The sequence below is a fragment of the Malus sylvestris genome, chromosome 16, assembly GCF_916048215.2.
Source record: "Malus sylvestris chromosome 16, drMalSylv7.2, whole genome shotgun sequence".
Lineage (NCBI taxonomy): Eukaryota > Viridiplantae > Streptophyta > Magnoliopsida > Rosales > Rosaceae > Malus > Malus sylvestris.
The window spans coordinates 907,515-923,474 of NC_062275.1; the positions used below are offsets into that span (position 1 = coordinate 907,515).

A 15,960-nucleotide genomic window follows, 5' to 3' on the forward strand; every position below is an offset into this window, starting at 1 on the left:
TGAATTTATCAACCCTTCATACTTATTGTGTTTAAAAACTAGCCGTTTTCTTTCCACTTGTCCCCCTCATAAAATTCAAGCCCAATCGATTTTTACTCCAACTCAATTACTATTTCATTTTTTTTCTTTTTGAGTTCAAAAAAAACAAAAATATTGGTAATTGAAAAAATAAAAAGAATGGCAGACCCTTTGTAATTTCATGTCCAAAAGCATCAAATCCAATTCAAGTCTCCGAAGAAGCCTATTTTGGAAACATTTCAGATTTTACATCAATTGCATCAACCGCTCCGCCGAAATCACCATAAAAAACGATCCCAAGAACTCCGGCTACGCCGTGGAGTCCTGCGCTACCAGGAAGTTTGAGCCGTGACAGGAGGACGGACTTGGGGTTTGGGGAGAGGAGGTGGAGATAAAGAGGACGAGGGCTAGCTGATGAATTCTGTGAAGTGGTTGGAGAACATAAGGGAAGTGGAGATGAAGAGGACGGAGGAAGAGGAGGATGAAGCAATTGTGAAACCGACTGGAATTCATAACTCGAACGATTATGTTCGAAGGATTCTTGAATGTGACATCCATGTGGAAGATGATGATTGAATTTTCATATGTTTGGGTGAGGGAGATGTGGAAGATGAACAGGCTCCCAATTTTTTTATTTTTTTCAAAGGCAAACTTGATATAAGTCCAATTTTTTAAGCCAATAGTAGGAATAGTCTAGTTTATTAAAATAAGTCCAATTTGTTATATTTAATTATTTAATTATCAATAGTTATCTGTTCAATGTAGGGCTGGGCACGGGCCGGGCCGGGCCCATTTTTGAAGGGACCGGACCGAACCCTGAATTAAAGGAGACGGGGCGGGCCGGGGCGGGCATTACAAATCTGAAAATAGGAACCGGACCTTACCCGACCTGGTTGAAACGGGCCGGTTCGGTCCGGGTACACGGGTCCTTTTTTTTTTTTTGCTGTTTAAAAATGTTTGTTGCACAGATTGCAGTTTGAAAAAACTGCACAGATTCCAGTTTACAGTTTGCACAGATTCCAGTATGGAAAAAATCACAGATTGCAGTTTGAAAAAAATTGCACATATTGCACAGATTGCACAGATTCCAGTTTACACTGATTGCAGTTTGCACAAAACACATTGCACAGATTGCAATAATGCAGTCTTATTAGTGACAACATTTTTATTAAAAACCACCTGTTTAAGAAAAGAGAGAGCCTCTGCCACTGGAACTCCGCTAGAAAAGAGAGAGCCTCTGCCTCTGCCACTGAATTATATCAGTCTAACCAAGGTATGTCCGACTCCAACTTCTCCAGAGGTGTGTCCTGCATAACATAAACAGATTTTATTAGAAACGTGAAAAAATGTCAAGCAGGCAGCAAATAATTAAACCCTGACTTTAAACCATAATTTAAACCCTGACTTTGTTGCTTTCTGATTGGTTCAAAGCAAATAATTACTCTCTGGGATGGGAAACACAAGCAGGCAGCACAATTAAACAGAGTGAACACACAACACACAGATTGTTGACCGACAAAAGACCAAAAAGGCTGAGAAGTATCATCATGTTATTATACTATGACATTCTTTCACTTTAATTCACTAGGCAATGCAGAAGTTGTGTGAACGTAAAACCACATCCCAGAAAACAATGAACGGATCTAATAACTAGCAGTAAATCTTATAAGTCGTAACGAAATCAAGACTGGAAAATGAAACAGAAAACACTTTCTTTACTAAGCACACTCAAGGAATCCAAAAAGTAACTTGCAGTTTCTATGTTCCAATTCAAGCGTAGTCAACATATGAAAACCTATTCATCAGCATTAGACCGTCTGTCATCCGAAGACCCGTCATTTTTATCCCTTCTTTCCTGCCATCTTGCCCAAAGCTACCTCAAACTAGATACCTTCCAAGAGCAGAAAGCTGAAAGTAGGCAAAGTAACATCATTAAAACAAGACGGGAAGTCGCTGGTTCATGGGAAAAAAATGGACAGAAAACCAACACCTTTTCTGCCTAATGGATAGTGAGCACCATGCTATCAAAATCCGAACTAAATGTACAAGCTTGTGGAGAAAACAACAAAGTTGTGACTAGGTTTTTGCTAATCCGGATAGTTTTTATTAAGAAGACAGAGATTTGTAGCTACCAAGTCCATGCCTCTCCTCAATGGACCGATTATAACAAATTGGAGTCATATCTTCAAACATAAAATCCAATTTAAAAACCCTAAAATCCCGAAAACCCCAAAATCCCAAATTCCAATTTAAAAACCCTAAAATCCCTACACCCAAAATTCAAATTAATAACAAAACCCTAATTCAAAATTACCTAAATTTTAGAGGGATGATGGCTGGTACCAGTGTCCTCGACGACGGTGATGGGGTGATGGCGATCACGACGGCGGGGGTTGCTGTCGAACATGAGAGAATCGACGGCAAGGGTGATGGCTTGGGTTCTCTGGGATGTTGTCGAGGAGGATGATGGGTGGTGCCGTTGTATTCGTCGAGGAGAATCGACGGTTGGTGAGGGGATTGGAGTCGAGGGAGTCGAGGGAGTCGAAGGACGGGAACTGTCGAGTCGAGGGACTGAGGTCTGAGAGTTTGAGAGAGTGACAGTGAGAGAGTCGGGAATCGGGGATGAGAAAGATAGAGAACTTAGGTAAAACTAAAACAACGGCTCAGATTAGATATGGTAGCTTATTCATCAATCTGGTCCATTCATTTTAATTACAAACGGGCCGGTTCAGGTACCCGCGGTTCCTATACTCTAGGAACCGGCCCGAACCGAAAATCACAAAGGCCCGCCCCGGCCCGCCCCGTTTCTCTTTTTTAAAAGTAGGAACAGGCCCGTACCCGCCCCGAACCGTCATTACCCGCCCCTACCCGCGGTTCCTGTACCCGTTTGCCCAGCCCTAGTTCAATGATAAGATTTATTGTTAAAATCAAATTTCTTCCCAATTATCTCTTTGCTTATTTCTTTTTGTTTATCTTTTTGTTATTTCTTATTCTTCCTTCTGCTTTAAACCCTATTTATATATTTTATTTTTAATTTTTATAATCAACTTATATCACAGGTTAATTATATTTATCTACCTATATGACAGATTTTTTTTTTAATAATCAACATGTCACAGATTAATGTGTCTTACTTGTAGGTATGTTATTTTTTTCTACCTTTTAATTAGATTTCATATCTCATGTATAGGTATAATATACATTCATATATTTGTTAGAATGTTTTGTAGATAAATTTATGTTAGTATATTAGTTTTTTTGTTATAAGATATTAATTATATTTTTTGGAGTTGAAAAATGCATAATATTAGAAGATTTTAATTGATTTTAATATTTTTAGAAAATATAAAATGAGTATAAAAGAAATCAAAACATATAATTAGATAACTGGACTCACTCCTAAAAACATTCTATGACCTAAATCTAAAAGCCCCTTTTTTCAATTACTAATATTTTTGTCTTAGTTTTTGAAACAGTGGAACTTGCGGGAACAGTAATTGGATATATTATGGAACTTCGACTAGTACACACACATATATGCCGAAAGTTCCAAACAACCGTGGAACTTGCGGAAACTTATGGAATTCTGAACGGCAAAAGAAAGAGAAAAAGAATACAGTATAATTAAGAATAAAAGATAAAAGAGTACGGGGGATCCTAGCTAGGATGAAGTGAAGATCTGAAATGATGGATTGATCATAATCCAGCATCGATCTGGAGCACAACATCATGCGGTCCCATAATTGAGGCGAAGGTGATTGTTTTGTGTTGAGGAAGACGACTAATCTCGTCTAATTCCTCCTCAGTCAAGGACCAACCGAAGATGTCAATGTTCTGATTCATTCTTTCCTTGTTGACGCTCTTTGTTACCAAGCTCACCCCTTGCTGGTACACCCATCTCAACGCTATCTGCAGATCATTAAAAAGAAAGAAGAAAATTTATATTAGGTGGCAAATTAAACAAAAGTAGTTGTGCTAATTATTAAAGTTTTAGAGACAGTTCAGCGGTCCACTACTAATTTAAAACAATATCATTTTCTTCAGTTACATGTGTACCGTGGAACCATTCATTATAAGGGAATTTAACTTCGTCTTCAAGACTGATTAACTAGCTACCTGAGCAGTTGTTTTTCCTTTGGATAAGGCAATGTCTTGGAGGACTTTTGAGCCTAAGACTTTGTTGCCTCCAAATTTAGTCCCGGATGAACCTAACGGAGAGTAGGCCGTTACATGAATGCCCTTTGCCTTACAGAACTCCCTCAGTTTCTTCAGCTGCCAAAGTGGGTTCATCTCCAACTGTATAGTATAACATACAAATGAATTAACAAATAAAATATATAGCCTTATACATGCATGTATATATAAAAAGATAACTGATCATAAAGTAGGAATGTATATGTACTTGGTTGAGGGCGGGAGGGATTTTGGCGATGGAAAGGAGGTCCTCAATCATCTCGGAAGTGAAGTTACTCACGCCAATGCCCCTCGCAAGGCCCAATCTCTTGCATTCTTCCATGCCTTCCCAAACTGACTTGATGTCTAAGGGTAGCAGCACCCCCTTTTCCACTGGCATAGAGCTCACCACTTTCCCAAATTTGAAGGGCCAATGTATTAGGTACATATCCACATACTCCAATTGCAGATTCCTACATAATTCATTCATGATTTATAGTGTTAACTAATAGCAAACAAAAGTTAATTAGCTAGGGTTTCAACTTTCATTTAGGAGCTATTTCATAAATATTTGATTTTTCAGTTTTTATTTTATCAGAAAATTTATAACTAAAAATTGAAAGCTATTTTGTGAGTTTTTAAAATTGGAATTTGAAACGTGAAATGTTATCAAACGAGTCCTTAATAATATGAAATATGAATTGATTGATTAAACTGTAACTTTGTCATGGAGGTAGATTGTCTGCCCTCCTGTTTGGGTACCCTTTCCATCCCCTCCTATTATGTGCGGTCACAGTTAAGCCACGTCAACATTTTATATTGATTTTTTATAGAGATAATAAGACAAAAAGCAATAAGAATATGCAAACAATCTGCCTCCCTTTGTCATACTATCATTCAAACCTTAAACTCTTGTTGATGGCAGGCACTACAAGCTCTCTTTCAGCAAAGCTGGCAAAAAGCTTGGTGGTGATGAAGAGCTCACTCCTGGACTTGACGAGTCCAAGACGCAGTGCCTCAGCTATGGCTTCCCCCAGATCTTGCTCTGACCCGTATACAAAGGCAGTGTCGAAGTGGCGGTAGCCCGCTCTGATGGCTTCAAGAATTGCAGCCTTGGCTGTTTCAGGGTCAACTTTAGGGTACGATGAAGTCCCCATGCCGATCACTGGCATCGTCGTGTCACAGGAGCTCAGTGTTACCTCAGGAACTATCATTGGCGTCATTACTAATTAGCGTACGCCGATCAAGAATTTAAGCTTTCAAATATTCTCGTCAAGAAATTAGAGAGAAGTCTATGGAACTAGAAGATATCTTGGTATCCAGCTTTACCATTGTCTTCCGTTTATATAGGCATGCACCTGCGTGTAGACCATGTCATAAGTCATTTATTTAGTTACAGTTTATGGTTTGAATGTCATGACGTGTGATGGCAGCGGTTAAAAGACGTTTCTTGGTTTTTGGCCTACCAGAATATGTCGTAGTCGTATCTATCCGGCAAACAAATGTAATGTAAAATACCAAATTATACCAAATGTAATGTAAAATACCAAATGTAATGTAAACAAAATTATGAATTTTGTTGCTAGCCTGGCTTTTTACGTTTCTTTAAAATTTGCTTTTACAAATTATACATATCATCTTACTTACTTATGAATTTGTCACTTAATATTGAAGTTCTGTAAGTAAGAAATTTTAAATTTGACTCACGTGATTGACAAATTTGATACTAAATTATTATGACAAATTTTGTTGTGTGACTTTGCTCATCCTCATTGATCTCACTCTCAAGTATAAATATAATTTTTTATTAAAAGAAAATTTTATGAGCATATAAATTATATATATATATATATATTACCCTAGGACTATAACTCAATAAGATAAAGATATCGTGCGAAAGAAAAGAAATATTGTCAGTGCGTAGAAACACATTCATTATGCTATCTTAGACACATTTTCAGCTGGACTGGCTGGATATGATTTATTGCCTTGGCTTGCGTCGAAGATCAGGAGGTGGCCGATTTGGTGTTCGAAATGTAAAAGTAATTAGATCGCACATTGAAATTAGGTATGTCTTACATGAAAAATCAGGTACGAGCTCAAGATCACCAAGGGAGGTTGTTATTTACATACTTTGAACAATTATTGTACTTATCATTCTTATTTCATTTTTATTCAAGATTTTTCTCATTTTAAATAAGTAAACATGTTCGAATTCGATTATGAGAATCGGTCATTACGCAAGTTGCTCACCAATAACAGATAAATAATGTTAATGCTGTGAGTATCTAAGATACGGATTACAGTATTATTAGACAATAATGTTTTAAAAGTTCAAATTTGAATTGCTTACTGGCATCGATGAAATTTTTATTATTTGAAAACAATGTCTTAGAAATTGAAATTCGTATTATTAGACAATGAGTAATGTTGTTCATACCATGTTTTTGTACCATACTTTCATATCACCTTAGGTGGCATTTGATGTGGACAGCCACATCATTTGAATTAATTAGATTTTTAAATTTAGTTCATTATTTACTAAACTAATAATTAAGAAAAATTAATTAATTAAATGATGATTATGGTATACGATGAGTCTTTCTCTTTGTTTTCCTTATGTTTTGCAAATTTTTCAAATAATGTGGCTGTCCATATTAGAGGTCACCTAAGCTGATATAGAATTATGGTATAAAAATATGGTATGAATAATATTACTCTTAGACAATAATGATTTAGAAGTTGACTTGCTTACTTGACATTTGAATTACAGTATTATTGTGACCTACGACTTTTCGCAAAGACTTGAATATGTCGAACAGAACATTCCAGTTGAAGAATCAGTAACATGTAACTATCGAATAAAGACAAACTGATGTTGGTTCTGGCTCCAATATGAAACGAAAACTCATTCTTTTTCTTACCCTCTTTTTAGTCAAAGCGAGAGATTAATTTATTAGACAAATTGCCAGTGCAAATAGAGAAAGCTGGAGTAAAAAACTGCATAAATATTTAGTCGTCCAACTACATTCATAATTTTAATCCTTTTTTATTTTTTAGAAGGGGTATGATATCCACACATTCCTTTTTACTTATCCCACACCTTTTTGGTTTTCGGCCGTTGGATCGGATGAATTGAAGAAGATCAACGGACAGAAATTAACAAAGGGTGTGTGAGAAGTAAAAATGGGTGTGTGGATAGCACACCCCTTTTAGAATTGGATAACTCTATTGGATTCAGTTTTCAGACTTAAGAGGAAGCATGAATTAATTCAATAATGCATGTCACTTAATACTACGATCTAGTCATGTTTTTGTTTTTACTTGTAAGTTAAAGGTTTTAGGTTCGATTCTCGTCAAAGATGAATTTGAACCACATTATTGTTAGTTCATTGTGAGGCTTAACCTAACTCCCTCCTCTTTAATATAAATGATATCGTTTGTTAAAAAAAAATTAATAATGCATGAGAAGGACCCTTTGTAACCAACTGATTAATTAATGATGGTGCTATCACATTTCCATTTTTACTTTTCACATACTCATTCCATCATACTGTTTAAAATTAAAAAATATGTGTAAAAGAGAAAATGAAATATGTAAATACACCACCCTTAATTAATTGGCAATTGAAAAAAATGTGAAGCATTACCTGGCGACCAAGGCGTTGGAAATTTGTAGAACAAATACGATTTCTGTAGCCTTTTTTATAGACTGTTTCTTAATTTTGTCTTATACGCTCGATTTCCAATTTTCCAACCCATAATGTACGCTCGTTGAACAGTCAAACTCCTTGACATGTATAACGAGTCAACAGTACTGTTCCTTTTTCAGTATATTCGGAACATAAAGTAATTCACAATATGTCATAATGTAAGTAAATAAACATAAAAAATATAAGATTAATCTTAATTTACTATCTTAAAATTTTACGTTTTTCAACATTTAGTATATAAAGTTTTTTTTTTCATCTCAGAGTTTTATGATTTCTATAGCTAATATAATATAGTTTTCCTTAACCACTTTAAATTTCATGGTCCATTATATATATTATGTTACTATTTTACATTCCGACTCAAATAACCCAATAATACTGTCTTTTAACAGTTTTCGTAACCCAATAATACTTAGTAAATTTTATATTACCTTCATTGCTAACAGTTAAAAATATCGTCTGTAAACTATTATTTCAATTATTGGAATGATATACAAACTTAAAAAATTAAAATGCAGAAATGTATGATGAATGTACCTATAACGGTGTTTAATTGTTAGAAAAAAAATTATGACAAATTTTTCTTTTTTAATTTTCAAGTTGTTAAAAAAGCACGTAGATGGGTGAAAAATGAGTAAATTGTAAAAAAAAAAGGATAAACGGGTTTAAAACTGATAAATGGGTAAACGGGTACTAAATGGTTACGGTTAAATGGGTACACGGTTATAGGTATGGGTGTAACCGTTTAGACAATTACCCAACGGGTAAACCGTTATGTGGGTATGAGAATAATCGGTTGTGGATAAATAACCGCTGTTACCCGTCCGTAGTAATGATTGCCCATCGCTATCCCCAACCACCCTTTCAATCCCCATCTACACATCCTGCAATCCACCCTCACCGCTAGCCACCCTCCAATCCAACCCCATCGCCACCAGTTTCCTCCACCACCTATCTATGCTTCTTCTCCTTCTTCTTTATGGGCGCCACGTGGATATATAACCCTAAAAGCTAAACCATAAGGAACTCTTTCTGGGTTTCTGAGATCAAGGCAAAGAGATGATCATCCTCCTTCATTTACCCACCTCCCCATGTGACTTTGGTTCTTATAAATCTCCCTCGCCCCTAAGATATGTAATCAAATTACAACAATAAATTACACTTTTTCAAGATTTGAGTTTTTCTTCCAAAACCAAATCTTGGAAATGGGGTTGATTGGTATCCAGATTTTGGTCTGAGATTTTTTATGAACTGAGAGTGTCAAAAGACTGCCAATGGAGCGCTTACTAGTTTCCTCCAACGCCTATCTCTGCTTCTTCTCCTTTTTTGTGGGTTCTACGAGCTGCGTGTCGAGTCTGACTCGGAATGGACTCAGACCCACCAGAGATCTTTCTAGGTTCAATTACAATCCCGGTTAGCATTGAGTGAAATTACCTAGAAGGTTCTGGGCTCTTGGGCCTCTCTAATTATCGACTACCGCGGAGGATGTAGAGAAGGAGAAGATGGATTCGAGGGTGCGTTCCAGATCGACGAGGTGACCGGGGAAGTAAGGGGAGGAGCGGAGCGATAGAGGGTTGGGCTCCAGGACCCAGGTGGAGAACGTAGTGATGAATCAGGTCCAATGCCGATGTCGTGCACGTTCCCAGTTCCAGTTGGTTTTCGTCGAAGGAGGTAGGAAGGGAAATGGAGAAATGGGGTTTCGGAGAAGAGGGTAGCTCAGGCGGAGGAGGAGAAGGGAAAGGAAATGGGGTTTTTAGTTTTTTAATTTTAGTTATTTAATTACTTTAAATTTTTTAATTTAATTTATTTTTAATATTTATGTGGCGCTCAGTCATTGTTCACGTGGGTACGTCATCAGTTAACGGTTGATTTAACAATAACCTTAACGGATGTATGAAAGTATCCCAAGATTATAACTTTAGGTACCATTTTGGGATGAAAAAAACTTCATGTAATAAATGTTGAAAACCATGAAACTTCAGGATAGTAAATTGAGATTAACCAAAAAATATATCTTAAAATAAAGCAAATCAACTCTGTTATCTACGTATGTTATAACACATAATATACTACCTTGTTTTGTTGATACAATACAAATTTCTACCAGTCGATAGACATGCACGCATGCATGCATGAAGACATGAAGTTAGCCAACATTACTGACCAAACAACCCAATTCCTCAACTCCCTTCTCCCTCTTCCGTTAATTTCTTTGTAATGTAATAAGTTAATAAACTTGATTCATTCTTTGGTCAATCATAAGCTTTTTCTTTGTTGGCCAGGAGTCAATAATAAACTTGACCTTGGAGAAATTCATCAACCAAATATGAATTAAAATTCAAAAATAAACTGCGATCTGTTTTTTTCATGTGTGCAAATGGAAAACTAACTTTGGATTTGGAACCCCTTTTCCCAGATTGTGGGTTTTTGCTTTCACAAAGGTGCGTTGTACATAAACCATGCTTCTTCTGTTTTCATAAAAGTAATCAATAATATTATTATTAATTATACATCAAATTAGCGTGGGGAAAGAAATTTTCAAACTTCGGTCTTGAATATATAAATTAATCATGCAAACAACTTTTTCCCTAAAAGGAAATGATGTGGTAATGTCTTTCATATATTCAAATAGAGCTCACTGTGTGGATATCATTTTCTTTCAAAAGTAAATAATATTTATACTTTTGTGAGCAATGTTGCGTTATCATTGAACAATTGAATATTGTTATGCTAATTACTAACCGTAAGCAGAAACGTTATGCTACAAGGGATAAAAATCCAGTCAGCATCGTGATCTTGATTATTGATTACCGTGTGTAATCAATGTCACATCAACTTAAGTTGTTAGAATGTTTGTTAAGCTTGACATTATAAGCTGTGATAAGGAAATATACTACACAGACTCCTCAATAAGTTTTTGAACTATCTTCTCAGACATCACACTTCTCAATTTAGCACAAACCATAATCTAAATAACCATAAAGCTCAAGAGTCCATACTCATTTCTCCAAGGACAAGGATTGTCCGCCCTCCCACTTCCGATGCCCTCCCGTGCCTTCTTGTTTTGTGTGGTCACGGTTAAATCACGTTAACATTTTATATTATTTTTTTATAGAGATAATAAGATAAAAATGGATAGTAATATAAAATGTTGACGTGGCTTAACCGTGACCACACAAACAAGAGGGCACGGGAGGGCACCGGAAGTGGGAGGGCAGACAATCCTTGTCCTTTCTCCAAACATATCCAGAGTTGCAGAAAAATCAAACCCCATAAAAGAGACAAAACAGAATTTCAGTGAAGCAGTGAGACTAGAATTAGACGCTGCAAATGATAGAACACCACCAGTGTCATCATTTTCTCTACTGGTTTCCTCCCAAGCCCATAATTAGACAGATTTGGCTCATATTTGTCATCTAACAATATGTAATCTTGGAACTAAGTCCCATTTCCGAAGATTGATACCTTTGATATAGCATATGCCAGGAATAATAAGAATTGGACCAATGATACTGCTAAGGCCAAATTTGTAAGTTTTACATTTTGAGGTTATGATAAACATTCTACTTTAGTTATATAATTGACGTTGCATTAAATTCTACTGTCTTGACTAAATCTTTTTTAGGATGAAGGGATCTTCATTGACACCCCAGCAGTTGGAGGAGCAGCTGGCATCAGAGAGAGCAGCGCGAGAGGCAGCAGATCAGAGAGTGAATGCAGCTGATGCAGCTCGCGTAGAAGTCCAGTAAAGTCTTGGACTTTTCATACGGTCGTAGAGGCAAACCATGCAGCAGCTAGCGAAGAAAGCCCTTGGGTTTGTACCTCCCCCAATGATTGTACCACCACACACAAATTCCGATAAACATGTGGGTGAGGATGAGGATGACATAAATGCTTACCAGACTCCTTTTTCGTTTGGAACTTATTACTCATCTGCGAATGGTTTAGATACCAAACTACTCATTTTCCAATATACTTACTCTACTGTTTGTGGATGCATTATATCTAATGTTATATAACATTTGGTACGTGTATATTGATGGGTTTAATTTGTAACTCTTCATTATTTCATAATGTTGTTTTGCGTTTCGGCAATGGAAATCTCTCCCGGCAAAATATTGTCGGCAAAGAGTTTGTCGGCATTGGGTACTAAGCTGAAAAAAAAATTGTCGACAAAGAGTTTCACCTTTTTGTAGACTCAGCAATTCTGACACGACGCGAAAATAACGGGTTTCGGATTAAAACAATAATTTATCAGGTCATTATCGGGTGACCTGTTAATAACGGGTTCTTAACAGGTATACACATGGGTAACCTGTTTCGACCCGTTAAGAAAAAAATTATTTTGATAATTTTAAAGTTTAATTACTAAAAGATTTATTATAAAATACAATAGCCATATTAATATATACAATATATTCTATATTAAATATATAGCTTTGTATTATTATTCTATATAAGTTTTAAAAAAAAGTTTTAGTCATTATTTATTTTTATTATGCTCTCCTTATTATTATTACCAGGATAAATTTTACTTAACATGTTGTTGTCCAAAATTAAAATAAACTAATATAGTATTTGTATAGCCAAGAACTAAGAAGACATACATACAAGTATGAAAAATGTGAAAGAATATATAAACACTCGTGATTCATCATTATTCCTCCACGAGTATATAATGGTTACATTTACATTATCGTTTAGATTTTTAAAATCCTCCAGGCCTTCATGAATAATGTTTTTTTATTTGAGGGCAAAATTAATAAAATTAATAATAATTATTGTAGAAGTGTAAAAAATGTAAAAAAAATATACAATCACTCATAGTGACAAACTTTACAACTTTCATGAAGGGATCAGCTTCGAAATCCAACACTATAATTCATAAACCTTAAATTTATATTTAACCGTCGATTGTCATTTACGCTTTATTCTTCTTACTGAATTTCATTTTTGAAAACATGATCATCTGGCGAATGTAAGAAGATGAACGGTTCAGATATTTGATATCACGTTTCAATATTTACGATTAACTGAAATATGAGTCGATGTCATATAGTTTGTAGAAACTTTATAAACATCAGTAATATTTTCACTAACCGTAAAACTCTAAATATAATATCAACCATCCAAACCGTTCATCTTCCTACATCCTCTAATAGATCAAGTTTTCAAAAAAGAAAATCTGAAAAACAAAATTTGATGAGAACAATGGAGCGTAAATGTAAACAACAATCAACGGTTAAATTTTGATCTATGATTTATATGATTATAGTGGCGAATTTCGAAGTTAAGCTCTTCATGAAAGTTGTAAAGCTTGTCATTACGAGCGTTTATATATTTTTTCTATATTTTTTTACACTTCTACATTAATTAAAAAACTATTAAAGACTTTAGATAAGTGAAAATATACTTAAAAGAAAAATGCGTTTTTATAGTTTGGATGTGACAATATAGTTATTTAATATTATGTTTTTCATTTGAGTATTTATTGATTTAAAATATATTTTCCTTAACGGATAATGGATTGGGTCATATTACCTGTTAATATTATCGGGTCGATTTACGGTCGGGTCATTTTACCTGTTTATTTTAACGGGTGTTACATGACACGACTCGTTAAGATATCGGGTATGACACGCAAACGACACGAACACAGAAAATACGACACGAATGCCAAGTCTACCTTTTTGGACGAATATTTTTGTCGTGGAAAATCTATGCTGACAAATATTTTGACGAGCAATAACACAATTGCTGACATATTATTCTGTCAACTATTTTAGTGGCAGGCACAATTTTGACGGTTGAGCTCAAAGCCGAGGAAATACCAAAATTCTTCGGAAAAGATCTTACACAAGATGCTTTGTGTGACAAAAAATTTCGTCGGAAAAGACCCTTTGCCGACAAACTGATTTTGTCAGTAAAGCCGAAATTTCTAGTACTGTGATGAAAAGGTCATTCTGGGAATTGATGAGGCCAAGAGAAAGCGCTTCTGAAATGGCTTCACCTCAAAACTGCTTTGAATTGTAAGCTGCAGATCTTATGTTAAAAATTGTCGCGAGCATGTCGATGAAAGTAAAATAAGTTTACCTGTTGGTTTAGGTCCAAAACCCCTTAAAAATGAATTAAAAGATGTTGGCCATGGGAAACTATAACCTTATGATAAAGAGTTATGCTAGGTAAACAACTTTTTAAATTACATTTGCAAACTATGTGAAGTGTCACCAATAGAATATACGGATGTAAATTAAGTAATAATTCAACATCACAACTACGTCATATAATTTATAAAATATAATTTAAATAGATGTGTCTCATAACTCTTGGCCAGAAGTTTGGACAATTTTCAAAACTTCGTAACTCAATCGTTTCTTAACCAAATTCGACTCATAATATATCAAAATAAAGATAGAAAGGTGTAGAATAAAATTATACCTATTTCAAAGCCCAATGGTTGCCAGAAATGACCGGAAAATAGTCTCAAAGTTGACTAGTCCGAGCGAAAACTGGAAAACTCGCCGGAAACTGGGTAAACTTTAATCGTTTATAACTTCTTCAATACTCAACGAAATCAAGTGATTCAAAAATGAAAATCATACTTCTTGACGAGACAAGGAGAATGGTACCTTTTTCGACTGCTAGATCGCCGTGGTTTGGCCAAAAAATGGCTTGAAAGTGGCTAACTTGAGACCAAGATAGCCACTTTTGAGCCATTTTTCGGCCAAACCATGGCGAATTAGCCATCGAAAAAAGTACCATTATCTTCGTCTCGTCAAGAAGTATGATTTTCATTTTTGAATCACTTGATTTCATTGAGTATTGAAGAAATTATGAACGTTTAAAGTTTACCCAGTTTTCGACGAGTTTTCAAGTTTTCATTCGGACCAGTCAACTTTGAGGCTATTTTCCGGCCATCTCTGGCAACCATTGGGCTTAGAAATAGGTATAATCTTATTCTACACTTTCCTATCTTCATTTTGATATATTATGGGTCAAATTTGGTTAAGAAACAATTGAGTTACGAAGTTTTGAAAATTGCCCAAACTTCCGGCCAAGAGCTCCAGGACACTTAATAGAGTTTTTAACGGAATGACCAAAATGATGGATGGTGGACAATCTCAGGGACCACTTTTATCGATTTGGAATATCAGGGACTAAAGTGATGAGTTATGCAAATCTCAAGGACCATTTTGACAATTTAGCCTTGTAGAAATTAGCTTAGCCTTGTTTGTTATAGCAGTATTGCTTTCCGTACACCACCTAAGTTCAAATCTTCCACCACATAATTTTGATAAATTAGTATAGACGATCGCTTATATAAAAAACATTAACTATTATTCAAAACGTTGTAAGAAAATATCTATCGAATAAATATCATTTTTAGCTATTGATTTTTCAAATAATTAGGTTTTTTTTTTTTTTGTTAGTAATATATTGGGTTTGCTTCCATAAATTCAAGTCCAATCACAGTTTGTCCAAAGAGAAATTAAGATCTTGTAACACCAAATTTAAGCCCAATGTTCGACCAAAAAAGGCCCCATAGGAAGATCCATTATCATTATTTTCTACTGTACTAATCTCAGATAAAATTACTTTTAATTATAACGTTCAAAATGATTTCTCTTCTGTAGCATTTGTGAGGCTGCAGGCATAATGTTTAAACTCTAATTTAATTGTGCGTATGAATGGAATTTATTAATATAAGGATTTCAACAGGTAAGCTTGTCCAAAACATATATGATTACAATAGGCCCTACCAAGATCTTCATGCTTATCAAATCCCACCAGTTACATCTTACATATCTCATTTGTTTTCACCCGAACCCTCATCCGTAATTCACTAGAAATTGGTACTAAAACAAATCCCAAGTTATCCTTATCGCTTCTCATTCTCATTCTGCAATGGTAAACAACGGTTCGAACTGTCTATTTTTTAAGTCGCTCTTTAAACCAAAGTCATTTAGTCATCTAACGTTTATTCAACTAATAAATGAACTATATTTCTCATTTAAAAACTAGATTTTGCAATTTATAATTCGATTGGTTCTTTACA

The 15,960-nt window shown here is 35.1% G+C and overlaps 1 protein-coding gene and 1 long non-coding RNA gene across 4 annotated transcripts; both read right to left on the reverse strand.

Moving 5' to 3' along the window:
- Positions 1-1,059: 1,059 nt before the first annotated feature.
- On the reverse strand, positions 1,060-2,740 carry LOC126606477 (uncharacterized). Of its 3 annotated transcripts, none has more exons than XR_007617216.1 (3): positions 2,333-2,655; positions 1,768-1,926; positions 1,060-1,325 (listed from the first exon to the last, which is right to left on the reverse strand). It is a non-coding gene; the product is annotated as an uncharacterized LOC126606477 (long non-coding RNA). The 3 variants fall into 3 exon arrangements; XR_007617215.1 differs by having other exon boundaries at positions 1,814-1,926; positions 2,333-2,653; XR_007617214.1 differs by lacking the exon at positions 1,060-1,325 and having other exon boundaries at positions 1,645-1,926; positions 2,333-2,740.
- A 760-nt stretch (positions 2,741-3,500) lies between these two features.
- Positions 3,501-5,502, reverse strand: LOC126608385 (D-galacturonate reductase-like). Its single transcript, XM_050276262.1, has 4 exons — positions 5,095-5,502; positions 4,421-4,664; positions 4,135-4,314; positions 3,501-3,927 (listed from the first exon to the last, which is right to left on the reverse strand). Exons 1-4 carry the CDS (start codon positions 5,412-5,414, stop codon positions 3,715-3,717), a joined length of 957 nt encoding a protein of 318 aa, XP_050132219.1. The 5' UTR covers positions 5,415-5,502; the 3' UTR covers positions 3,501-3,714.
- Between the last annotated feature and the right edge of the window lie 10,458 nt (positions 5,503-15,960).

Bases quoted from the DNA above. Each gene is read 5' to 3' on its own strand.
- LOC126608385 (XM_050276262.1), bottom strand. From the start codon at position 5,414: ATGACGCCAATGATAGTTCCTGAGGTAACACTGAGCTCCTGTGACACG. The intron at 4,665-5,094 runs GTTTGAATGATA...TGAATTATGTAG, and splicing joins GCCATCAACAAGAGTTTAAG to GAATCTGCAATTGGAGTATG. The intron at 3,928-4,134 runs GTAGCTAGTTAA...AATGATCTGCAG, and splicing joins AAGGAAAAACAACTGCTCAG to ATAGCGTTGAGATGGGTGTA.